Source organism: Hibiscus syriacus, unplaced genomic scaffold (genome assembly GCF_006381635.1).
Source record: "Hibiscus syriacus cultivar Baekdansim isolate YM2019G1 unplaced genomic scaffold, ASM638163v2 tig00110788_pilon, whole genome shotgun sequence".
Lineage (NCBI taxonomy): Eukaryota > Viridiplantae > Streptophyta > Magnoliopsida > Malvales > Malvaceae > Hibiscus > Hibiscus syriacus.
In genome coordinates this window covers 1,476,716-1,501,696 of record NW_024062863.1, presented here as the reverse complement: position 1 = coordinate 1,501,696, position 24,981 = coordinate 1,476,716, and the positions used below count along the sequence as shown (strand labels likewise).

The window sequence follows — 24,981 nt, the reverse complement described above, 5'->3', positions numbered from 1 at the left end:
TTAGTTTTCTATTATGGATTAGGCTCCTCAATTTACTTTTAATAAAATTATATCTAGTATGTATAAAACATAATTCAAACTTATGACGTAACAAAATTACTAACCAAATCTCATTTGTTCATCGAGTACATTTACCTTCAATAGGCATATGCATTCACTATTTTTAAGTTCAACCAACACACTAGAGTATGACTACTCAGTATCATAGCATTACACACTTTAAAGGAAGTTTTTTTTTTCTCCACAGCCACATCATTAAATGCCTAAATACAAATATATTATCAGTCTCAAAATTCTCATCCTTGCAAAAGATATGAAGGTAAGGTGCAACAAGAACGGACAATCCGGTCCAGAGGAATCAACGGTAGCGACGGAGAGAGAGTGTGTTGTTCCTCCTCCAGTTTGCCCTTCTTGAAGGTCTAGCCTTGTGGTGCAAGTGTCCCTTGCCGCGAAGACCCCTGTATTTCTTGCCAGCAGAGGTGAGTCCTCGGAGTTCCCTGTGCTTGTGCACCGGAATGCAGATCCAGTTGATTCTTGGGTCATTGCGGATAGCATTGTGGGCAGGATCAACCAAGATGACCTCAAAGTATTTTTAAGTTGAATCCTGCAAACATTAAAATAAGGAATCCAACAAAAAGGGTTTGCCACAATTTCCATACACGAATAGCTATCGCTCTATAAAGATGCACGATACAAATAATAATGGTGTTTATAGATTCTTCACTTGAAGAATAAGATGATAAGTCACTTTTAATGAAATCTTAGGTCAAAAAGGATAGCTAGTGTCTTAATAACTATTGTCTTAAAAAAAGAGGTGCTTTATTTGTGGTATTTAACTCACCTCATTGATCCAATATGAATTTACAACACTAAGGCCACCAAGTTTCCGACCAGCTCTTTCCTCTGCAACTGATCGCTTGCTGCGCTGGAATTTCAGCTGTGTGACACCCTGGTTTGTGGGTTTCCCATAAACAATACCTTTAAAAACTGGTCTCTTCCTACCGCCCCATCTCACACGGACACGATAGACAACATAACCCTATTAAGAAGCAGATTCGGTCACCAGAAATAACAAACAGGCATATAAAGTAGTAAAACACAGAAAATCTCCTCGATGCACAAATGATGGCAAATCAACAAAGCAAATATAGATATATCAAATTTTAGAAGATAGGAAACCAAGGCTCACAAAAATGGAATGGCAGAAAGTAGATTAAAGAAACAATGAATAGGTTTTACCTGCTTGGCTTTATATCCCAGGCGACGAGCCTTGTCGGGGCGAGTCGGGTGGTTAACTCGCACAATTGAAGGATGTTAACGATACTCCCAGCATCTGACTCTCTGCAAGAACCTCAACACATCGGATTGCTTCTTCCTCCATAACTCTGACACGTACTTGTAAGCCCCTAGATTCACAAAACCCCAACAAATATAAAATCATAACTCGAAGCGCCAAATCAAACAGACATACACATATATATAAGCTAATAAATGTAACCATTCTCATTTTAAGAAACATCCAGTCAACCAAAAGCCCCAATTTATACTAATTAGCATCTACTCCGTGTATCTAGAACATATAACAAAACGAAAACAAAGCTGAGAAGCTAAATTATTGATGAACCAAAAACAAACCTTCGAAAAGTTTCAGATTCTATCAATGAAGGACAATAGATCAAGCTGAGAAAATACAACCATTCAACATAAATGAATATACAAACAAATTCCAGATATAGAAAGTCATTGTATTAACGAAAAACAGGAAACAATCTGAGGAAACTATTAGTGGCTAAATCATGATTATTAGAGGGGAAATGCTACCTAAAATGGCGTACCCGTGGCTGCTTGAACTCCCTGCGGCCTCTGGCTCCGGCTAAGGAGATTTCAAACGTAAGATATATAAATATGATGAACTTGGAGTCTCATTAGGGTCTAAAGGCATCGGGTAACATGAATTCACCATTTTACCCTTTTCTGGGTTCGGCTCAAGTGGGCTGTTTGGTCGATCCCACAATTGGGCCAATGATTTAAACGGATCCAAGTAGACTCCGCTTTTACATATAAAACAATACAATGGCCCACAAAATCTAACTTAAATGTGAAATGTTTTGGGTCAAATTATGATTTTTGGTCTTTTTATTTACAAACGATTTTAAGATTTAATCTATATATTTTAATTTGATAATTTTTTCTATTGTGTTATCAGTGAATTTAAATAAGCAACACTAATAACTATTTTAGTTAAAAATAAGAACAAAATTAAGATCTTAACTCAAGAGTTAGTCAACTTAAAGTGTCATTCTAGAACACAAAACCTAGAAGATTGACGATAAAAAAAATCAGTAAAAATATCATGTGAGTTATAAGATAATTGGGTTGGAACAAGTTAGATCGAGTTCGATTTTAAAATAAAATTTTATTAGAGTTTTATGTAACTTGTATGAATCAATATACACTACGTCAAATATTTATCCTTTACGACTAAGCTACTAGAATATCTAATCCCATTTGTTCCTCTAATTTTTTTTTCCTTCGTATCAATATATGATGGACATGGTTCTTTAGTGGTAGGTTTTGTTATACACATTATTTAAATTAAGAATAGATTATATAAGATGTCGAAATATATTCAAGTGATTGTTTTAACTTTTATATTTGTAAAAATTATAAAATAATCATTAAATTTATTAAATTATTTAAAGTGATCACTACGATGCTATAACAAATGTAAAAAATTAATAATTATTTTATAATATTTTAATAGATTTAATAATTATTTTTAATTTTAAAAAAATCAACAATAAAATTATCATTTGAATATGATTAACTCCCGTTATTTTTTACCATTAAATTATATATAAGCCTAGTCGAATCTAGGGGTGTAAACGAGCCAAGTGAGCTCAAATATTGCCAAGCTAGACTCGAACTCGAAAACTTTAAATATAAGCTCGACTCGAAAACTCGCGAGCCTAAAATTTTCAAACTCGACTCGAAAGATAGTATTGAAACTCAACTCGAACTTGAAAAAGCTCGAACTCAAAAAACAAAAGATTCAAGAGCTCGAGCTCGATTCAAGCTCGAATGCTCACCACGTGGCTCAGTAAATTAAAACACTGAGTTTGAGCTTTAATTTATAGAATCACTTGGGGAGCACTAGCTTCTATCTTAAAGATGTGGGATATAAGGCCACCTTGTCAGGCATACAACAATAGAGCCGCATGCTACACAAAATTGGGTGCTTTGCCTGAGGGATTGAAAGATGCTGAGAAGTGCATTGAGCTTGATCCAACATTTTCCAAGGGTTACACAAGAAAGGGAGCAGTTCAATTCTTCATGAAGAGGAGTATGACAAAGCTTTAGAGATATATCATGAAGGATTGAAACATGATCCAAATAACCCATATTTGCTAGATGGTGTTTGAAGGTATATATATGACTTTCTGTTTTATGTTTTTGGTTTCGTGTTTCTATTTCACCAATGCCATATAATTTACCTGTCGACTATTATGCATGTGTGTAGAACAGATCAACAAAGCTAGTCGAGGTGATTTGAGCCCTGAAGAATTGAAGGAAAGATAGGCAAGTTATTTCATTTTTCGTTTATGTTGTTTACACCTACCTTTTGAAAATCGATTGGAAGGCCCTGACTATGTAAATCTGGTAAAATGTTGCAGACCAGGGCAATGCAAGATCCGAAAATTCAAAACATTCTCTTTGATCCAATCACGAGACAGGTAAGTACTGAAAATACATGAGTATAGTTATGCATGACTCATAAGCTGATGAAGACCATAGAGATAGCAGAGCTCACCCTCCCAGTCCTGTCTCAAAGGCTTTGTTCCAAGACGACATGTAATAAGAATTATGGTTTCTCGCCAGCAGCCAACATAATAAGGCGAAGGATGCCGAGCCCGAGTCCCTCAAAAGGAAGTTGCTTAAAAGATTACAAAAGCTGGAATTTTGGAGCTTTTGAGGTTGAAAGGCTCTATTTGAATGAGATTACAAATTCAACATTCATTTAAAAGATAGATGGTAATATCCAATTTGTTTCAAATATATGTTAGCTTAAAATTAAAATTATCTCCCTAATTTGTTTAAATTTTATTATTTGTTTTAAATGTTCAGGTGTCATTTATGTTATTTTCCATGTTATTTTAGTTTAAACCGAATAGGATTAATTGCATATAAGACCCTGTAGTTTATGCATATTTTGTATTTAAGTCATTGGTTTAATTCCAATTTTGTAAGTTTAATTTTACATTTACGTGAATTTAATCATCATTATAAAGTTAGTAGATTTAGCTGAAATTAGTCCTCACATTTAGATTTCTCTTAATTTAGTCCATGTTTAGGATTGTTTTCTTTAATTAGTTGTGTATATTTATTTTGCATGTTGATATGTTTATGTATAAGTATGCGATGGATTTATTTAGGAGTCACATAACATCATTTTGCATAATTTGTTTGTTACCTTCATGCGCATAACTTAACCCCTATCACATAATTATATTTAGATTTTAGGGTTTAGGGTTTATAGTTTATGATTTAGGGTTTATAGTTTATGATTTAGTGTTTCAGGTTATTACAAAGATATTAATTAATCGACTTAGTACTGATTTATGAGGTCAGTACAATTTAGGGTTTAAGGTTTATGGTTTATGATTTAGGATTTATGGTTTAGAATTCATTGCAAGGATATTAATTAAATTTTGAGGTAATTGTATTATAGAATTTTTAATATATTTTTAAAATTTTATAATTATCAATAGTGTATTTTTAATGTATTTTTAATAATGTAATTTTAAAAAATCTAAAATTATAATATAACATTTTTCGAGCTGCTCACGAGCTTTTCGAGTCGAATATCGAGTAGCTCGTTTAGGCTCGTTAAGAACTTGAGTCGAGCTCGAGCTCGAGTCCATTCAATTCGAGTATTTATCGAGCCTTAATCGAGTCGATCTCGAGTAACTCACGATCTATCTTGTCTCATTTACAGCCCTAGTCGGGTCACCCATTCAAATATGACTTGGGTACAGCCGGGCCTACCCGTGTGAGAATAAGTCTACTCCAATTTCATAGAAGAAAGATGAGAAGTGTATATAAATATAAATAGCACTTCCTGTCCAATTAAATCATATCCTATAAATTTCTCTAAAAAAATAGAATCCAATCGTATTCTATCCGAAGTCCAAACTCCAAAAACTCGAAAGAAAACTATCTCGTAACCATCAACCAGCCCATAGACTTTGCAGTCTGTGAAAATTCCACTAGATTTATATGATGTTTGGTGGAGGCGGCAAAGGCATGAGATGGGGTGCGGGAGGAACCAACATGTTGAGAGCAATCGCTGGAAGGGCAGCAGTTTACAAGAACCCTACTGCAACTTTACAAGAACCCCTTTCTTCTTCTACAAGTTCTGCAACCCGCAGGCACAATAATAGCAATACCAATGGTTATCTTTATGTTTCTTCTTCTTCTGGGAGTTCTTCTTTGGGTTCTTATAACAGTAACAGTGGTGTCCCCATCACTGCCAATTCTGGGTCGCCGTCGCCTGCCTTCTCGGGTCCTCCTTGTTTTGATGACTTTGAGTGGGTGCCTCGCCATGAGGGGGATAATCAGCAGCCGCGTGATTTTGTTTTAGGACCTGTCCCTTCTGTTGCTGAAGTACAAAATGCTGTCTCTGCTCTTCAAAGGTCAGTTTATTTATTCATTTACTGGCGGATTAACTTCTGAATTGAAATGAACTATAACATTGTTTGATTTACCCATTTCTGTATGTACTAGAATGATGAAATTGTCCATTTTTTTCTTCTTCTCTGTTTCCACTGTGATGATTATTATGTTGGCGGCATTTGATAGTGATGCAATGGAAACATAAAAGCAACTCGAAACCTGCATGTTCTATTTACAAGAAAAAGTTTAAAAGAAGTGATTGGAAAATGAATGTTTTGGAAACGAAATAATCTATTAGAAAAATTGAAAGAATAGTATAGGGTAAAGTTGTCTTTATTTGTTTAAAAAAATCTAAATTCGTACCAAAAAACCACTCCTTGGTGGCAAAGGGAACAAAATCGAAGGAAAAAAATAGGACCAATCGAGAAATTAAAGCCGAAAGGGACAATACTAAAAAGATACACACTGTAGACACGAATCGAATCGGTGACAATAATAGCGTCCATAGACTTTTGTTAAAATATAAAGGCTATATTTAAACACTTGTAAAAATCGGTATCCGAGTAATTTGACGTTTTTTATGATAATATAGAGGGAAATTAATTTTTTTTTCTCTTTTGTTCGAGTTTGGGAGTTATCTTTTAACATTGAAGGTCATGGTCATTCTTCGTTGATTTTATTCGAGTCGTGATTGTCGACTTCTGATATCAAAAAATAATCTTCAAATTCGAACCAATACATGACGATATTGTTGTAATCATATAAGGATACTTTTGTGTCAGTTTATCTCTTTTAACTTATTTCCCTAATATAAGTCTTGATTTGTATTCATCTAAAAAACCAATGTTTCTACGGTAGTTTTAGATTAAGTTGTCAAAACATGGGAAAAGTAGGTAAAATTATACCTTTTTGGCAACTTGAGAACAGATGTATATACTCTCTATCTCTATCTACTATCACTTGACTTTGAAAATAAAAATAAAAATATGTTGTCGTACAGACACAACTTCGATCGTCTTGTTAAATGTCCTAATTATAGGGTTGCTGGTGTAAGCTCGTCAAGAGAACTTATCAGGGATAAGTTATCTTATAATGCTGACAAGGAAATAGGTGATCAATTTCCAAGCCCAGATGCTAGCTCGATGCACAGGGTTCGTTCTGCTGGGTCTGAGTTAGACTGGATAGAGCCTTCAATGCAACTTTATGATGCACGAGCATTTCATCCTTGCGTAACAAACGACATTTTCGATGCTTTCCATTTACTGCAGACAGATCCAACGGTTCAGGTCTCTTCTTTCGTTAACTCTTTGATTCCTGTGCATGACCAGCATGTTGTGTTGCCTTACATATGGCAATACTTTTACACTATGCATGTGCATATCGATAGATATTTCTGCTAAATTAGTATTAATATCAATTATGAACGAAATCAACCTAGATAATCGGTGTTTATGTGTTTCGGCAGGAAATGGTAACTTCATTTTCTTCTGATGAAGCTGTTTGGAATGCTGTTTTGAACAATGAGATGGTGAGGGAGCTCCGACGTTCATATTATGCAGGTTGATCTGTCCAACTTTATACTTCTAGAATGATTTATGTTGGTCATATTTATGTAATTTACACCAACTTTTGATGATTATAGCACCTGAAGACAGTAGTTCAATGAGCTTCGATGGGAGTTCGGACGAGAACTTCGATAAATCGAGCGAGACAACAAGCACGGTGAAGTGGATTTTCGACAACACTAAAGCGAAGATGCTGGAGTTGTTCGATAAAATAACAAAGCTCGTCAATGAGTTGTTTCAGGTTCCTCCCGACGACTGGACAACAAAAACAGCAGACCTGTTTGATGAAAGGTTGAGAATCTCAATAGTGTTATCTGTTATAGTCCTGTTGATTGTGGTCGTGACTCGAGCTCAAACCACCTGAGTTTACGGTTACGATTGTTGAAACTTTGCGGTTCAAATGGAAACAAAGTTTAATGTGCTACCCTGTCAGCATCACAGAGTGGGGGCATAGGTGACAGGAGAATCGAGGTGTAATTTGACCTCTGTGGGGGCTTTGAAATTTTAAGCCTACAAACGTGCACCATTTAGGTAGCTGTCAAACGCAGTGATCTCTATTATTTAGCATTTGATTATTTGGGCCGTGATGAATGATTGAGTAGGTTTTGTGCTGTGGCCTAGCTTTACATGTTAATTAGACTACTTTTTTCAGTTTCTTTTTCTGGTGTTGACCTTAGTGATATATATATATATATATACAAAGATAAATTATAAATTTCATCCTTCAAATTTAATTAATTTTTATTTTGATCATTAAATTCTAAAGAATTTTAATTTGACCATTGAACTTTCAAATTATTTCTTTTTATTATTCTATTGTTAAATAATTAACAGTGTTATGATTGAGTATTTGTTTTATAAAAATACTGAAGGTTCTTCAAAACTTTCTTATTATTTTGTGAAAAACCTCATTTGAGATTTCATTAGCTTTTTTCTTACATATTCCGACAATAGAGATATGGAGAAAAAGGAAATGAGTTATATATCTTGATTTTATGTTAATAAAACAGTGAAGATTGTAGATCATAGCCGTTTCTCTAGATTTTGGGTTGAATTTGATGGGTTTTAAAGATATTTTGGGGGAAAAACCTAAATTGAAAAAGTGACAATGAACAATAAGGTAAATTTATTAGTATCTTATGTGATTAAAGAAGACTTGAAAAATGACGATTCTAACATGGACGTAACATAACAATAAAATTTGTGTTTTATCTTTACGACGAAAAAAGTATAAAAAAATGATGTGATCAACCTGTGGCTTATATGTCTACAAAATGTAATTTATGTCGTATAAAATTGATCACATTATTTTAATATTTATGACTTAGTGTTCAAATGATAAAAGATAGAACAATCTGAAAATTTATTGATTAATTTAAAATTTTAAAATATTTAATGATTAAAATAAGATATGATGGAAATTAAATTATAAATTATAAAATTTATAATTTATCTTATATTATTTAAAAACAAATAACAACTTGACGATTGACAACTTGGAAGCTTACTTTTCGAGTCTGCATTATACATTTACATTATTAAAAAGAGAATTTCAAGAACCAAAAAAGTAAAAATATAATTTTTTTTCTTTACAATGTTATTTTTTAAAGATGTGTATTTGGGTTTTGTGAATGGTAAAATTTAAATGAAAAATTTAAAAAGAAGAACAAAACAAAAGCAAATTGGTATGTATTCCGTCCCATCCCATATGTAAATCAAAGTCAAATATTGTTTCCTGCAAAGTCTTTTACAGTAAATCCAACCCTCTCAAACTTGCCCTCTTCACCGATTAGTCTGAACTTCAAATAATCAGCACAAACAAATGGCTTGTACATCCTCAAATCATTGTCCCCGACAACTTCATCAGGTGCAAATATTACTTTTTCATCTTCAAAACACCAAAAGAAAGCCAAAGAGAACCGATTAACGTTTCTCTTCAAGACAACTCTATGTTCAGACGACCTTAATTTCCCATTGCTCCATGCATGCATCAAGTCCCCAATGTTGACAACAAGTGTGTCTTCACAAGGGCTTATGTCCATCCACTTCCCTTCCTTCGATCTCACTTGAAGCCCTCCAATTTCGTGTTGATGAACGATCGTTAAACAGCTCATGTCGGTATGGATGCCGAGCCCTTCAACTTCATCTTCGGGAGAACTGTAGTTGCCTATTCGCAAATAACCATGGCAGTTTCCGAATTCGAACTCGTCAAATTTCTTCTCCAAATCTTCCGCCAAGCTTAGCAACAAAGCTTTCACTATCTCCTTCGATAGCTTCTTCATTATCTTCCCATATTCATCCAATACCTCACTAGCAAAAACAAGGGCATTGGTAAACGTCTAAACGAAAAGCACATATATTGTATCCATAAAAACTATCACTGCAGATTTGGTTATGTAGTATTTTTTTACCTGAACTCGGAATTCGGGTGGTCGAAAAGAACATCGACTGAACTTTGTGCAGATGCAAAGAAGTCCGGTCCGGACACTAGAAGGCTCTCGTAGAATGGGGAAGCGATGAAATGAGGGGTGTAGCTTCTCAAGGATGAAGTCGGACCGAGCTTAAGTTTCGAGTCATTCGGGAGACTGAAGATTCGATTCGAGAGGGAATAGAGGTTTGTGAAAAGATGTTTGGGGACGCCGTGATTGGTTATGCGGAAGAAGCCCCATTGAGTGCAGGCTAGAGAGAGCGATGAGAGAGATGACGGACTCAACGGCCGGGAGACGTCAAATACCGGAAGCTCGACAAAAGTGTGGGGTTCCGGCATTGTTTTATCTCTGCACATGACAATGGGTCACTTTCACAGGGTTTGAGGTCTTATATATATAGCTAGCTATACATACATATAGACACATTCAAATGCACATGGCAGATGTATTTAGAATACAACGAATATAAGACCTTATACAACAAAACTCTTGAGAACAATGCACTGTTCTAATTTACAATTATTCAGATCAACACAAATACTTGCTCAGAAATCTAAAGACAAAATGAATAACAAAATAAGTGGGGGTTAATTATAATAAAAGTTATAAAAAGCCTCGTATATAGGACGTAGTTTTGTTTGAATGTTAAGGTCAACCAGGAATGGGACAAACTGCACAGTTGTCAAGAAGAATCCCGTAGGCCAAATAAGGAGTTGACTGATGGTTAATGTGAAAGTCAACAAAAAACAGCTTGGCTGTTACTTTAAAGACGAACAATTAGGGATGTTTTTAAACGAGCATAAGGTCATTAAAAAACACAAACGGGGTCGGCTTTGAAAGTAAGCAAGCATATTCTGTAGGCGGCAGCGGGCAGGAATGATGGCAGTGTGCTGCTCATCTGTACCTTGAAAAGTTTCTGTTTTTTAAGTATGCTTTAAGGGTCCAATTGTACATTAAGACTTTTTTAAAGATTCCAAGTCTTAATGGATTTAGAACTCATTATCACCCCAATAAAGCCTTGGTATTTTCCAATTAATAGTAGTCAGTTTATGGGGGGTCATTGGACCTTGGTTCTTACAAATTTGACACTGCAGCTGCAGTCTCGGTCTCACGATGCAAGAATCTTCAGACATAATTTCATGCAGCAGGCTCAGCAGGTGCAATAGATGGTCTTCAAGCAAGGGAACTTGGAGAAATAAGTGGTGATCTTTGTCGTGACATTACTGATGTTGATAGCAGCGAGACATGAGATGCTTGAGAGCATCCATCTCGGCCAAGATCCTTGTAAGCGAATCAGCAGCGACGCAATCGAAGCACTTGCGTATTGCTGCCCAAGATTGAGGAGGCTTTGGATGTCAGGTGTTAGGGAAGCTAATGGAGATGCCTTAAATGCTTAGATTTCCGTTTTCCATTTCCCCCTCCCTGCAGTTTACCTGGAGGACCGTATTAAATGCACCATTCTGGTCTCCTTCAAAAGGCAGGGGCACGAAAGGTCTTACGTGATATCGGAATTTTCACAATAATTGTGCTTCAGAACCCCCATGAAGTCTCAAGTCAACTCTAAGTTTTGAGGAATGGTATGTATTGCGATGGATTTTTGGAGGCCTAGTTTATATGGTTAAAGAGAATTTTCCAACAAAAAGGGTTTAACTGAAATTTTCAAAAAAAATTAAGAGGTTTAGTGACAAGTTTGGAAATTATAATACCAAACTTATGATAAATGTCATAAGTATTCGTTATACTAATACTTTCATGCTTTTTTACCGGTTATTGTGTTGGTGTCAACTAGGTGCTTACTATCATCATGTGCTCATTTGTGTCGGAATTCCATGCTTTTCATAGCATGGAGCATGTGCCTTCATACGGTATATTTATTTTTAGCCATATGAGTTGTTGGAAGTATAGGTGACCTCTTGGTTTATAACTTATATTATTATTAATATGAACCAAAATACAAATACAATATTAACTTCAGTTAATTTATAAATGTAACCTCGCTTTTCAAAACTTTGCTAAGCTTCACTCTCTAACTCTCTAATATTTTCACTCGTATTTTTTCTTCTCACTTTCGCTCACTTACACATATTAACAATCTAAACTAAACACACACATATATATAATGCTAGTAAATCGACTAATTGAAGCTGCCACTTTCTTGCCGAAAATTCTTGTTTGCCTTGGTGAAAATTTTCACTTGTTTTGCCGTGATTTACTTTGCAACTTTGTGCCACTAGTTTTGCTGACTTACTGCCATCTCATCGCCACCTTATCTCCTTAGCAATTAAGTATTTAATTTACAAGCTGCCAAATCGTCTTGTTGCTTTCGTGATGGGGCTTCTCAATGTGATAAATTTCCAAGCTTTGCCGACAATCTAGTTTGACTTTCAACATGAGCTACGTTTAAGAGTAAATGTTTTGATTTGTCAAAGTTCATCTATCACAATTTATATAAATAAGGAAAATAAGTCACCTCTAAATTATTTTATTTGGTATCATATTCTCGTTGATGAATATATTTATCATCTAGAATATTTCTTAAAACTATGTTACAAAGTTTTTTTTATCAAGTTTATGAATGAATCTTCTAATGTTCTCTAAATTTTAAAGAGGTTTTGATAAAGCAAGAGTCAAGACCGAAATAAATTTAGATTAAAACTAAAATTTGACCTAACACAATATAATTATCATATTACCCTTTTATGTATTTAAGTATTTTTGTTTCATTTCATCGTGTCTTGCCTCCTAATATTCCTCGTCTTTCCATCTCAAACTTCTTTCCTACTTTCCCATCATCTTCGTCTTTCTTTCTTTCTTTTTCCTTGTGTACACAGATTGTTAAAGAAAAAGTTCTTTATCAATGGCTAGGGCTTTAATACTCGATGAAACCCTGAAAGTTACGGCTTTTGCTGTTGTAAAGTTGAGTTTTTTGTTTTTGAATTTCTTTGTGTGGGTATGTAATGCATCAAGGTTTTTCACGCCTTCGATTTTGAGCAAGTCTAAGAAGAAAGATTCAGCCTTCAATCAACATTCTTTTTATATAGGTTTTTCTTCTTTGAACAAATCTTTAGGAGGATAGTACTCGAGCGGTGTTGAAGGTATTGGGTTTTGCTTCATCTAATTTGATGCTTTTGATCGTTCTCTACTCTTTCTAATAGACATAATAAGCCTAAATAAAGTATAATTTGAACTTTTCTTTATGAATACAACCTTAGTCTTTATAGGGATTTTGAGATTTGGATTTATGACCTTCATGGTAGATGTACTTTACCTTTCATCTTTAAGTAAATAGTGTTTTATGAAAGTGGTTGTCTGTCGATATTAGATCCGAAATGAAATACATTGCAAATCCTTAATGTGGGCTTGAATCATATAAAAAGTTGGGGTAGCTTGCGAATTTGGAAAAGAGACATCAATTATTAGACGTTAAAATTGATGAGATCATATGAATGAAGGGTGGATGACGGTTATGATAGTGATACATATATCTCTTTTGCTACAGAAAAGAAAAAAAAAGTAAAGTTTTTGTGTGTTTACAAGTTGGTTTGGAGCAAGTTGTGATGCATCTCTATCATTTACAACTGGTTACAAGCGGACAAAACTCAGGCAACTGCATTCATTAGGGGGTCCCCCCTCATTTCCTGCAACTTGTTGCCTCAATTCTGTCACTTTCTAATTGGAAATTTCATTGAGAGCACGGCAACCATGATGTGTCTATGGAACACCAATTGTCTTCACTCTTGAACACGAAGAGCCCAGTACGTCTTTATACCTTGAAAAACAATATAGTTCCAGGAAACACCATCAAGTTAATCTTTGTTAGCAATTTTCTTTCGTCATCCTCTACCGGCGTGAAGCCAAAAGCATTGGTCCACATTTCCACTAAATTCGGAACAACAGTTATAACCAGTTTTCAATCTTGAATGAGATAAACAACTAGAGGTAGCACGGTGAAGATGCACTAGACTCCACGTTCAAGGGTAAAGATGCATGGTATTTCATGCGACACTCCGGATTCCACTATAACAAACATCCTATTCAAAAGATTAATTTCAAACATATATTTTTTATAAATTTTTTCCCACATAATTATCTAAAAGATTTAGCACATATATAAATTAACATAATGAAATAAGGAATTCCAAAATCAAATCATTTCGAAATTATATCGTTGAGAACAAACCAACAAATTTCCGTACATCCTACATTCTAAAAGGGGGCGGGGAATTAAAGAAATACAACACGTAATTTAATATTTTCTTTTGAATTTTCACTCATGGTGTTCACTAATCAAATTCTCTTTTTTTCTTTTTTGACAAATGATCACCAATCAAATTCTAACTTTCAAGCAACGAGTATTTTACATTTTTTTATGGTGCATTAATTCAACCACTAATTATCCCTATTCACATTATCTATCATGTTCACTAGTTTAACACTGACGGCTAATCATCAAGCAGGCTTAACATCTCCTTCCTTCATCTCCAAAGCCACCTCGCCACTTACCCGAGACATGACGTCACTTCCCGGCGACTGAATTCTCTTCTCTTTTCCCCTTTTCCTACCCGTACTCGCCGGCGGGCTGGCTTCTAGCGGGAAATTCAGTATTGCTTTGTGACCCCTCATCTTAAATGCTGCACGATCATAAGCCTTGGCAGCATCGAGATCACAATCAAAAGTACCTAGTCAGACCCGACGTCCTTTCCGGTCCGGGTCTCGGATCTGCGCTACAAACTTGCCCCACGGCCTTCTCCGTACCCCTCTGTAATGCCTTCTCTCTTCAGAAAGTGATACCTTGGACTCCATTTTTGACTCCGAAATGAAGGAAGTCGGAGTATCCATGTCAACAGCCTCGGGCTTTATGTCATAGCTGAATATTTCGTGGAGTTGGTGATTCGGGTCGGGTTTGGGGGAGAGAAGTTGATATAGTTCGGGAAACTGGTAATTTTGTAGGTGGGAGAGGCCAAAATCAAGGCTGGCGATGAAAGCATCGGCCGAAGCGAAGTCGGCCAGAAGATTGTGCTGAATGAAATCGAGAGTCGTTGATTCTTCAAAAGTGGTCATTGTGCTGAATGGAAGCGAGGGAGCAAGCTACTATATTTATATAGGAATTTAATTTGAAAACAAATTTGCCACAACTTGACATCGTATAAATATCTAAATTTAATATTTTTATATATTTTTTCAGATTTATTGTCGATAGTAAGCAGATGTCAAACTTTTTTTTATCTATTTAGTTTAATAGATTTTATTTTATGAATATAATTTGAATTTGTTTGAATTTTTAAAATGTATTTGAATAATTTTAAAAATTAGTTCAATAGTATTTTAAGTTTTATTTTTTAAAAATTTATTCACTAGACTTATTTTATACTTAATATGACCCTTAAATTGAGGGGAGAAATATTTAATTTGATCCTTTAACCAAATAAACTAGATAATGATTTTAATAATATAATTTGAATTTGTTTGAATTCAAACATTAATGTATTTTAAAAATTAGTTTAATAGTATTTTAAGTTTTATTTTTTAAAAATAATGTAATCACTACATTTATTTTATACTTGATATGACCCTTAAATTAAGGAGAGAAAATTTTAATATGATCTTTTAACCAAATGAATTCAACGATGATTTTCGTTGATTAAAGAGTTATATTGAGTTATTTTTTTCCGTTCCTAATAAGTATTGAACTCATAACATAAGTGAAAATAGAAGTGTCAATTAAGAATTTTTAACCATATACTTTAGAGATGGTTGGCAACATATCTACTTCTAAGTGTATTTTAGATGTGAAGGTGAATCATATTATAATCAGTACATTCAACAAAATAGATATTAATTAATGAAATCTATTATGTAGAACATATTCATTTTATATTTAAATATATAAATTCAAATATTTAAAAATACAATTAAAAATAAAAAAAGATAATTCTATCTTATACTTTTAAAACATAACACAAGGAATAAAATCAGATTATAAAAATATTTATTATTTTATGTACTAACCCTTGAAATTGATAAATTTTTTTAATTAAGTTAAAGGTGATTATAAAGTAATATATGTTATAAGTGCTCTCAATTTTTTGACAATAAACATTCAATCACTCTTATAGCCATTAGTGCTCGAACCCGTGATCTTTAAAAACAACAATGATTATTTTAATCACTTAAATAAGTTGATTCGTTCGGAATCGATAACCTTTTATTTCGTGGTTTCTTACCAGAGTTGGACTCACCTGAAATTTATTGTTTTGGTTTTGTCGACAGTGTTTGGAGAGAGGATATTTGTGCACACCCAACCCAAGTTGTGGTGAGGAAAGTGGATGGTCTTATCCGAAGGGTAATTAATAAAGAAGAAAGGGGACCAAAGCCAAGTTCCAAGTTGGTACTAGGTTTGTGCCTGGGACCTTCCAGGTTATTGTAAAGGGGGAGTGAACAATGGCGACAAATCTGGAGACAGAAACACTTTGCAACTAGGTTTCTCAGAGGGCTCAACTGGCAACTAACTCTTGTAAAGGTTCTTGTCACTTCTATTTGGACACCTCCATCATGGATTTGTATGTAAAATGACCAGATACAAAGCAACGCTTTTATTGCTGATTCATCCCAAGGGTCCCAATTGCTTATATCCGGACGATTCGTGATATGTACTGTAGATTTACTACATATGTCAGGACTACAATTGACGACACCGAGACATTCCCGGTGGAAATCGGACTCCACCAGGGGTCAGTTCTTAGCCCATACATCTTCGTTTTGATTATGGACGACATCTATTGTGCGACACCAGACGGTGTTCCATGGTGTATGCTTTTCGCTGACGACATTGTCCTAGTTGCTGAAACAAAAACTGAGCTGAATAGTAGAATGGCTACCTGGAAGACTGCTTTGGAAGAAAAAGGTTTCAGGATCAATATTGAAAAGACATAGTATTTATGTTCAAACTTCAGTGGGAACCAAAACGATGAAGATGTAGAAGTATGCATAGAAGGACACGTTCTCCCCTCAAAGGATTATTTCAAGTACCTAGGGTCCATGATACATAAAGATGGGGGTGTGGATGATGACGTTACACACCGTATAAAGGCGGGATGGCTAAAGTGGAGGGCTGCTACTGGAGTTTTGTGTGACAAGAAGGTGCCTCTAAAACTTAAGGGAAAATTTTATAGAATGACAATAAGACCAGCGCTGCTGTATGGATCAGAATGTTGGGTAATCAAGAAGGATCACGTAAGGAGGATGGAGGCCGCAAAAATAAGAATGCTTCGATGGGCATGTGATAGGACTCTGTGAGACATGACACCAAACTCTGCTATTAGGATGTCCTTGGGGGTGGTGTCTGTATCCGAAAAATTGAGGGAGGGAAGACTACGGTGGTTTGGGCATGTCCTTAGGCGACAAACGTCGGAATGTGGTCAGGAGGGTAGAGTCGATTACAGTCGACGGTGCCAGAAGGAGAGGACGCGAAGGCGGAAGTGGAAAGACTGCTTGAGATCTGATTTGAATGATTTAGCCCTTACCGAGGACATGACCTCTGATAGGAAAGTATAGAGACTTAAGACCAGGGTACCCGAGTAGTGAGGGTCAGATCCATAGGGTGTATCATCTCTGTTTTCTTTTAATGCCTTTGTAGTAATTCCCAAGACTTCTATTTTTTATACGTTTGTCATTGGAATTTATGAAGGCTTAGAACTAGGGTCGCGGAGTAGTGTTGCATTAGTTTAGGTTTTAACCCATTTGACTTTATTCCTTCTCGTAGCTTGCTATCGTTGACTTCTGTGTATCATTATCTTCATGTTTCCTCTTTTAATTTTAGTCGGGTCTTACGTTTCTTTCTATATGCAGAGATTTTTACGCATAGAGTATTTGCAGGGATTACTTCCCATTACAGACTGCATATGAATACTGTTCAACTATGTATTTATTTATTTGTACATACATTGCATTTTATCTTTGTTTTTAATTTTCTAACTGACGGAGGTCTTCCACGGAAGCTGCTCTCAACTTGACATTAGGGGCAGCCTACTACCATACCTCCCCTTACCCCATTGCATATGAAAATAGGATTTTATTGTTGTTGTATTCAATTTAATTAAAAAAATTATATATTCAATCTATTCAATAAAAAATTTCACTAATCTAAATTGAATATTATATTGATATAAAACAATTATTTAATTTAATAAAAAAATCCCAATTAATAAGTGATACTTCTTCCTGACGCGTTTTTCAGTTTCCTTTTACTTTTTTTTTTCACTCGTTACCAATAGTCTCTCTCTCTCTCTCTCTCTCTCTCTCTATATATATATATATATATATATATATATATCTTAATCCAGCCCTTCATTAGTTTAATTTCTTCCTACTCATATTTCGTTTTTCATTGCTTTAGGGACATTTGATCAAAGCCAAGCTTCAAAACATAAGTTGCATATGATGAAAGAGATTAGTCTCTGTGAATTCAGCTTTTCTCACCAATGTCCTCGAACATCGAGCTTTACATGTCTCAGCTCTTGTCTGACGGAACACTGGGGTGATTTGCCCTTGAAAGTCGATGACTCCGAGGACATGCTCATCTACAACTCCCTTCACGAAGCTCTCAATTTCGGTTGGTCTCCGTTAAGCTCAACGGTGCCGGCAGCCATTAAAGACGAGCCTGAAGAGGTGATGACGCCGGTTACCCAAGTGAACACAATAGGGTCGACTCCAATGTTATTTGGAAGTACTTTCATGGGAATACGAAGTGAAAACGGAACAGAGTGCTTTCGAAATGGGAATCAAAAGGTGGTCAAGGGGAGACATTACAGGGGAGTTCGGCAAAGGCCGTGGGACAAATTCGCGGCGGAGATAAGAGACTCGGCCAAGAATGGTGCGAGTTTGGCTTGGCACTTACGAGACGGCGGAGGAAGCGGCTTTGGCTTACGATCGAGCTTCTTTTGAAATGTGTGGCTCCAGGGCTTTGCTTAATTTCCGGCTTAGGATCGGCAACAATGGGCCACCGCCGGTTAGAGCCACGGCTAAGCGTCGGGAGCATGCGCCTTCTCTGTACAATACTTCTTCTCCTAAGAGAAGAAAAGGCTTGACAATTGCGACCAAAGGAACAGAGCTGGAGAGAAACATGGGGTTGACTATGTTTCAATTGGGGCATTTGCCACTTGGGTAACAGTTATTGGTGAATTAAATGTCTCATCTTTCTTATCTGTTCATTGTACGTACTAAGAACATGTAAAGTATTTAACATACAGCAGCATTAACTTTTTTTTCTTCTTGAGATTCTTGTTTGTCCATTGTAGGCATATGCTTCCTCTTCTGTTAGCGGCAAAGTATACAAGTAAAACAATGCAACAGAACTCCCCATGACATTCAATTTTAACTTTTTTAAATGTATCATTCAGATTTTTAGACCAAATTTTGTTCTTTGAAACATAAAGATGTGTTGCTTGTACCAAAAGACAAAATGAAAGAAATTAGTAACAAGTCAACAAGACAAAAGAATCAACTATGCCTTTAGCTGATTGGTTAAATTCTAACATTAATTGCTAATGCAGTATCGAAAATGAGTGGGACACCGGACACTATATCAGGCGTTACCTGCAGGTTACTCTATAACCTGATTGCTTCAGTTCGGATGAGCAAAGGATTTTGATTTCCATATCTTGCTACAGACCTTGCTCTCTTGATCCGACCCTTCATGACCCAAAATAACTATACGCTGTACGCATGCGTAGCTTTAAACCTGCCATTGGTGTTGCATCACCAATAACAGACATAGGAAGTAAATGAATCGGGTTTAATCGATTAAGATTGTGTTTGTATTTAATTATTTATTTTTAAATATATTCATGTTCGGTCATTGTTTGTTAAAATTTTTAATAAGATATTTGTGTTCGTTTATTTTTTGGAAGTCGTTCGTGTTCGATTTGTTTTACAATTCACGTTCACGACATTTAATGTTCTGCCCCCAACACTCTTTTTACCCTTCCATTTGCACGTCGAAGTAGAATGATGAAATTACACCACTAGTCCTTAAACTTTACAATTTGAATCCTAAAATTCACCTTATATTCAATTTAATCTCTATTTGTATCAATATTTAAAATGTAAAAGAAAAAAGAATAGGAGAATTTGATAAACGAGCTTATAAACGATTTTACAAATGAATCAATAAATAAGTTTGTTTGTGAATATAAACAAAACAAAGACACTTCTATTCCTATTGTCTATATTAAACGAGCATAAAAATTTTGTTCATATTTATTAATTTAACTTAATAAACAAATGTTATACGAACTATCCACCTACGATTCATCCAACGTTATGTTCTATTTATACCCCTAAAAACAAATCCCGCGCCCAGCAACGGCTGAAGGGGCTTGTTTAATTGCAAATTTCAGTAAGACAAAGTGACTCAACTGGTTCGCAAATGACTCTCATGGTCAAGGCTCATTTCCATCAACCATAGTCACAACCGTATCACCCTCATTGAGTTCTGATTCAATTTCTGTCAGTCTTTCTCAAACCACCTCCTCAAATTCATTTTTTTCCTTGGACCTTATTGCGGTAAATGTTTCCATAAATATACTCAAAAAGCTGTTTCTCCAACATCCCATGCTCTGTTTCAAATTCTGTCAACTGTTTTCTTTAACCACGCAAGCTCTGTTTCAACTTGTGTCATAGTCCTTCTCTCATCAGGTAACTCTTTTGTGCAACAATAAACCAATGTCAGGATCAAACGTAAACATCCGCTTATACGTGCTACAGAGGCAACGGAGTCTTCCGGATCAGTCTGCAGAAAACTGAGTTCTGCAACTTTGTCTATAGATTGTAAGGAATTGCAAATCCGGCTCCTCCAGTTCATTTCTTCCGCCGGTCTTATAACGGTAAACGTTTCCATTAGTAGAATACCAAAGCTATATACATCAGTTTTTTCGGAAACAGTTCTGGTTGATTCATACTCTGCATAGAAGATATGTATTAATTCTTCTTTATATTTTGACAAACTATTTTAAAACTCATTTAATAACACAAGAAACACGATCACCTGGTGTCATATATCCGGGAGCAGCCGCCATTCTAGAGGTTTTAACTGCAGCAAACCCTTCTTCTAAGCATTTGGCAAAGCTGAAGCCACTTATACGAGCAACCTATCACGTCCCGAACCAAAAAAATTTATCAGCATCACATATTCACAAGTCAAATCAATTATGTAAGGAAATAGGGGGCATACATTACTTACCATATCCTTATCTAGCAAGACATTCATGGGGTTTAAATTGCAGTGAATGACATGCATAGAATGAAGATAACATAAACCAGATGCCACGTTAATCATTATATCAACCCTTTGCTGAAAGCTCAAAGTCAAAGTACTCTTGCCAGAGCGTAGATAGCTTTGGAGAGACCCGTTGGGCATGTACTCCACCACCAAGGCTTTGAAATTAACGTCACTGCAATATTTCAGAATTTTGACAACATTCCGATGACGAATAGATGAGAGTGCTCGAAAATGAACCTTAAACTTCTCTAACCCTCCTCTCTGTAGGTTAAAAATCTTTACCGCAACAAGGCGCATGTCCTGTATCCGCCCTATGTAGACAAAACTAGATTTCCCCAAGACAAGCAGGTTTCTTTCACTAAATCCATCGGTTGCTAACTTAAGCTCTTGAAGCGAAATCCTAGAATCGGTTCCCAATTCTTCACATTCTGTCAATTCAGGGTCTCTTAGAGAACATGATCTGACCATATCGTCACATTCAATCAATTGAGTGTCTATTAGAAAATGTGTTTTAATCTTACGGAGCTCATACTCGACTTCTGTCATAGTCTTCCTATCAGAAAATGACTCTGCAGTACAAAACCAAGCAACTTCCAGGATCAATTTTATGCATCTTGTTTTAGTTGCTACTTCTTGATCACTTTGCAGCAAAGTGACATCAATGATTGTGTCCACTGCATGAGGTAATGACTCGTGCACCCAGCGCCTCAAATTCATTTCTCCGTTGAATATATCATCTGTGGGCTTCTTTCCAGTGAATGTTTCCATCAGTAGAATACCAAAGCTGTAGACATCTATTTTTTCAGATACAATTCCACTCGATCCGTGCTCTACAGTCAAGTAATTGCATCAATAACAATTCACTTACAAAATAACAACCGCAGAGGAATTATGCACATGAATCAAAATGAAAAAAGTACAAACATTAGTACCTGGTGCCATGTACCCAATAGTGGCCATGGTCCTTGTTTGCACTGCAGCATCTATAAGTTTGGCAATGCTGAAATCGCTTACACGAGCAACCATGTCTTCATCTAGCAGGACATTGCTAGGTTTCAAATCACAGTGAATGATGTGTTTTGAATGAAGGTAGCTCATAGCTGATGCAACTTCTATCATTATATCAAGTCTTTGCAAGAGATTCAAAAAATAATTATGAGTGTAAAGCCACTTGTCTAGGGTACCATTGGGCATGTATTCTAACACCAAGGCTCTGAAATCATCATCACAACAAGTGTTCATGAGTTTGACAAGATTAGGATGACAAACTTCAGTCAGTAATTTAGATTCCACCTGAAAACTCCTCGATCCCCTTTCTAGATTCAAATCGAAAACCTTTATGGCAACATTCTTCTCTTCTTTCATTGTTCCCTTGTAAACAGATCCATAACTTCCTGTTCCGAGTAGGTTACTTTCCCTAAATCCATCTGTTGCTAGCACGATTTCTTGGTACAGAATCGTTCTATTAGTTGTTAAGAGTTGTTCCTTTTTCTTTTCCATGCGGTGTTTTATCATCCTGTATTGTGCTAGGATATAAATTGATGCATAGGCAATCAATGGAAGCATACCAAAAAACAAAATAGTTTTCCATGGTATTTTACTAGTCCGGCAACTCCGAACTTGCAATCGTGCTGCACCACAAAGTGCTTTGTTCATCATATATGATTGAGCTGTGAAGTTAGCAAAGGATCCAGCACTGGGTATCTCCCCTTCGAGTTCATTAAAAGACACATTCAAATATATAAGGTAACGGAGATTTCCCAAAGACTCCGGAATTGCTCCGGACAAGTTGTTATGAGAGAGATCCAAGAATACCAAGGCTACAGACAAACTAAGGCGTTCTGAAATGGAACCTTGTAATCTATTTACTGCCAAAGAGACGTAAGCTAGATTTTTCAGGTCCCCAATATTGTAAGGTATGTGCCCTGACAAATGATTATTTGACAAGTCGATTTCGATCAGAGCTTTCAAATTACTGATTCCTGGTGAGAGAGAACCCTGTAAAGAATTTGATGAGAGATTTATGGCCAGTATATTCACAAGGCTCCACAAGCTGGACGGTATTGTGGAAGTCAACCTATTAGAGCTTAAGCTGAGGTTCCTTAGAGCAGTGAGATTACTTAGGCATCCTGGTATGGCTCCAGAGAGCTCATTACCACCTAAAAACAATTCAAACAAATTTCTCAACGTACAAAGATCATAAGGAATGAATCCTCGTAATTTATTACCTTGAAGTTGCAAACTTTGCAGGTTTTTCAGACGTCCAATTGTATATGAAATAACACCTGTCAATGCATTGTTTCCCAGCTTTAAGGAAATCAAACTGCTTAAGCTGCCAACTTCAGTTGGAATGCTTCCCTTCAGTCTGCAATCTGTTAACTCAAGATATTCAAGAGAGGTGGAGAGATTTCCAATGGACATAGGGAGCACAGTATCTAGAGGATTGCCTGATAACACTATCTTTCTCAACTGCCTGTTATTTGTCAATGAATGTATAAAGCTTGACCCTGGAGTGTAGGATTCACTTGATAACTGATTATGGCCAAGATCAAGTTTTTGGAGATTTTTCAGATAGCCGATTGTTGTAGGAATATGGCCTGTAAATGAGTTATCAGCCAAATCCAACAGAGTGAGCTTAGATGCATTAGAGATGGAACTAGGGATGGTTCCCTGAAGTTCATTTCCCCGAAGTTGAAGCTCAAGAAGATTTGGAAGGAAAAGACCAATCTCTGATGGTAATGCACCTGCCATAAACAGGCAATGTTTTTGTGTCAGGATCCATTTGATGAACTAGTAGAAGAACAGATGTTGCAGTTAAACCATTTCAAGATGACGCTCTGTTTTGGGACACAAGATAAACCTGACCTAGATAAGTACCATTATATTATACCTTCTAAGTTGTTTTCACTGAAGTTTATTGCCTTGAGCGATGTGCAGTTACCAATACTGCTTGGAATGTGACTTACGTTGAAAAAAAACATATTTTTTATGATCAATTTTAAGAACCTGCTAATAGTAAATGTACAACTAATAGTTCTATGGCTAAAAGGAAAGTCCTAGTAGATGAAATCCTGAAGATCGAAGCTTATCAACTTTCCAGACAAGTTAATTAAGACAAAAAGAACATGTTTCCATCGTTGAGAGCTTTACTAAAATGGTCCGATTCAAATAGAGCTAGCATCAGCCATACCTTCCAAGTTGTTACTGCTAAGATCCAAGTGACTGAGAGTGGTCAAGTTCCCAAGATTTATCGGTATGTTTCCAATGAAATTGTTAGAAGACAGAGATAATACTTCCAACTGTCTGCAGTTGAATAAACTGCCTGGGATCTGTCCATAAAGTTGATTCCATGAGAGATAAAGCTCCTTCAAGTCTGGAAGACGGTTGAAAATGACTGTTGGGAGATTGCCTTCTAGCCTATTGAAGCTAAGATCAATTATTTGGAGCGAAGACAAATTAAAAATGGTAGAACCAATGGAACCTGAGAGTTTATTGTTGCTCAAGTCGATCTTCTTCAATGAAGTTAAGCTGCCTAAAGCTGATTGAATTGTACCTACAGAATAGTTTCCAAGTTTTCAGGGTACAAAACTGAACTAAATCATTAAGAAAAGAGAAAATAGTTTACCAATTGGTGGGAGGGTGCCGTTTAGACCCATGGAAGAAAGGTTCAAGGCTGTTACCCGCCGAGGTTGGCCGCCACAAATGACACCAGTCCAGTTGCAAACTGAAGTAGCGGTAGTCCAGTTGTTTGCCAATACATTTTGAGATTCAGGAGGACTGATGTAGGTTTTCAAGGCCAGAAGAGCAGATGACTCATTAAAATCTAACGAATGAACATGTGCTATAAACAAGAAGAAGAAATGCGCTAACACCAGCGTTGGAAAGGAAGAAATTCCCATGACTGGCACTTGCAGAAATGAAGAGCTATGAGATGAAGCTCAATAATATGAAAACCTATAAATTTTATTAGCTAATAAAGGAAAATAAATTCAGCAAGTATGAAAGCCAAGAGGACAATTACAAGGCAAAAGATAAC

At 35.9% G+C, this 24,981-nt stretch overlaps 3 protein-coding genes and 3 pseudogenes across 8 annotated transcripts; 2 read left to right on the top strand and 4 right to left on the bottom strand.

Moving 5' to 3' along the window:
• Positions 1 to 245: 245 nt before the first annotated feature.
• LOC120140936 lies at positions 246 to 1,744 on the bottom strand (annotated as a pseudogene).
• A 3,416-nt stretch (positions 1,745 to 5,160) lies between these two features.
• On the top strand, positions 5,161 to 7,899 carry LOC120140803. 2 transcript variants are annotated; one of them, XM_039155788.1, is made up of 4 exons: positions 5,161 to 5,693; positions 6,713 to 6,959; positions 7,139 to 7,232; positions 7,316 to 7,899. In XM_039155788.1, the coding sequence occupies exons 1-4, from the start codon at positions 5,278 to 5,280 to the stop codon at positions 7,600 to 7,602; spliced, it is 1,044 nt and encodes a 347-aa protein (XP_039011719.1). In that variant the 5' UTR covers positions 5,161 to 5,277; the 3' UTR covers positions 7,603 to 7,899. The 2 variants fall into 2 exon arrangements, with proteins under 2 accessions (XP_039011719.1, XP_039011718.1); XM_039155787.1 differs by having other exon boundaries at positions 6,674 to 6,959.
• A 1,060-nt stretch (positions 7,900 to 8,959) lies between these two features.
• Positions 8,960 to 10,030, bottom strand: LOC120140804 (gibberellin 20-oxidase-like protein). The gene is made up of 2 exons (XM_039155789.1): positions 9,650 to 10,030; positions 8,960 to 9,548 (listed from the first exon to the last, which is right to left on the bottom strand). The coding sequence occupies exons 1-2, from the start codon at positions 10,021 to 10,023 to the stop codon at positions 8,960 to 8,962; spliced, it is 963 nt and encodes a 320-aa protein (XP_039011720.1). The 5' UTR covers positions 10,024 to 10,030.
• A 4,061-nt stretch (positions 10,031 to 14,091) lies between these two features.
• Positions 14,092 to 14,728, bottom strand: LOC120140807 (annotated as a pseudogene).
• A 3,337-nt stretch (positions 14,729 to 18,065) lies between these two features.
• Positions 18,066 to 18,941, top strand: LOC120140805 (annotated as a pseudogene).
• A 1,021-nt stretch (positions 18,942 to 19,962) lies between these two features.
• LOC120140652 (probable LRR receptor-like serine/threonine-protein kinase At3g47570) lies at positions 19,963 to 24,871 on the bottom strand. 5 transcript variants are annotated; one of them, XM_039155621.1, is made up of 7 exons: positions 24,571 to 24,871; positions 24,136 to 24,498; positions 23,836 to 23,907; positions 21,878 to 23,689; positions 20,898 to 21,775; positions 20,712 to 20,814; positions 19,963 to 20,368 (listed from the first exon to the last, which is right to left on the bottom strand). In XM_039155621.1, the coding sequence occupies exons 1-7, from the start codon at positions 24,842 to 24,844 to the stop codon at positions 20,289 to 20,291; spliced, it is 3,582 nt and encodes a 1,193-aa protein (XP_039011552.1). In that variant the 5' UTR covers positions 24,845 to 24,871; the 3' UTR covers positions 19,963 to 20,288. The 5 variants fall into 5 exon arrangements, with proteins under 5 accessions (XP_039011552.1, XP_039011549.1, XP_039011553.1 ...); XM_039155618.1 differs by having other exon boundaries at positions 19,964 to 20,626; positions 24,571 to 24,870; XM_039155622.1 differs by having other exon boundaries at positions 19,964 to 20,368; positions 20,907 to 21,775; positions 24,571 to 24,870.
• Positions 24,872 to 24,981: the final 110 nt, after the last annotated feature.

Excerpts from the sequence above, each read along its gene's own strand:
- LOC120140652 (XM_039155618.1), bottom strand. The coding sequence starts at position 24,844 with ATGGGAATTTCTTCCTTTCCAACGCTGGTGTTAGCGCATTTCTTCTTC. Across the intron at positions 23,690-23,835 it reads CAGTGAAAACAACTTAGAAG|GTGCATTACCATCAGAGATT; the intron begins GTATAATATAAT and ends TGTTTATGGCAG. Across the intron at positions 20,627-20,711 it reads TCCCGGATATATGACACCAG|AGTATGAATCAACCAGAACT; the intron begins GTGATCGTGTTT and ends TCTTCTATGCAG.
- LOC120140804 (XM_039155789.1), bottom strand. The coding sequence starts at position 10,023 with ATGTGCAGAGATAAAACAATGCCGGAACCCCACACTTTTGTCGAGCTT. Across the intron at positions 9,549-9,649 it reads CACCCGAATTCCGAGTTCAG|TGAGGTATTGGATGAATATG; the intron begins GTAAAAAAATAC and ends TGTTTTTGCTAG.
- LOC120140803 (XM_039155787.1), top strand. The coding sequence starts at position 5,278 with ATGATGTTTGGTGGAGGCGGCAAAGGCATGAGATGGGGTGCGGGAGGA. Across the intron at positions 5,694-6,673 it reads GCTGTCTCTGCTCTTCAAAG|ACACAACTTCGATCGTCTTG; the intron begins GTCAGTTTATTT and ends GTTGTCGTACAG. Across the intron at positions 6,960-7,138 it reads AGACAGATCCAACGGTTCAG|GAAATGGTAACTTCATTTTC; the intron begins GTCTCTTCTTTC and ends GTGTTTCGGCAG.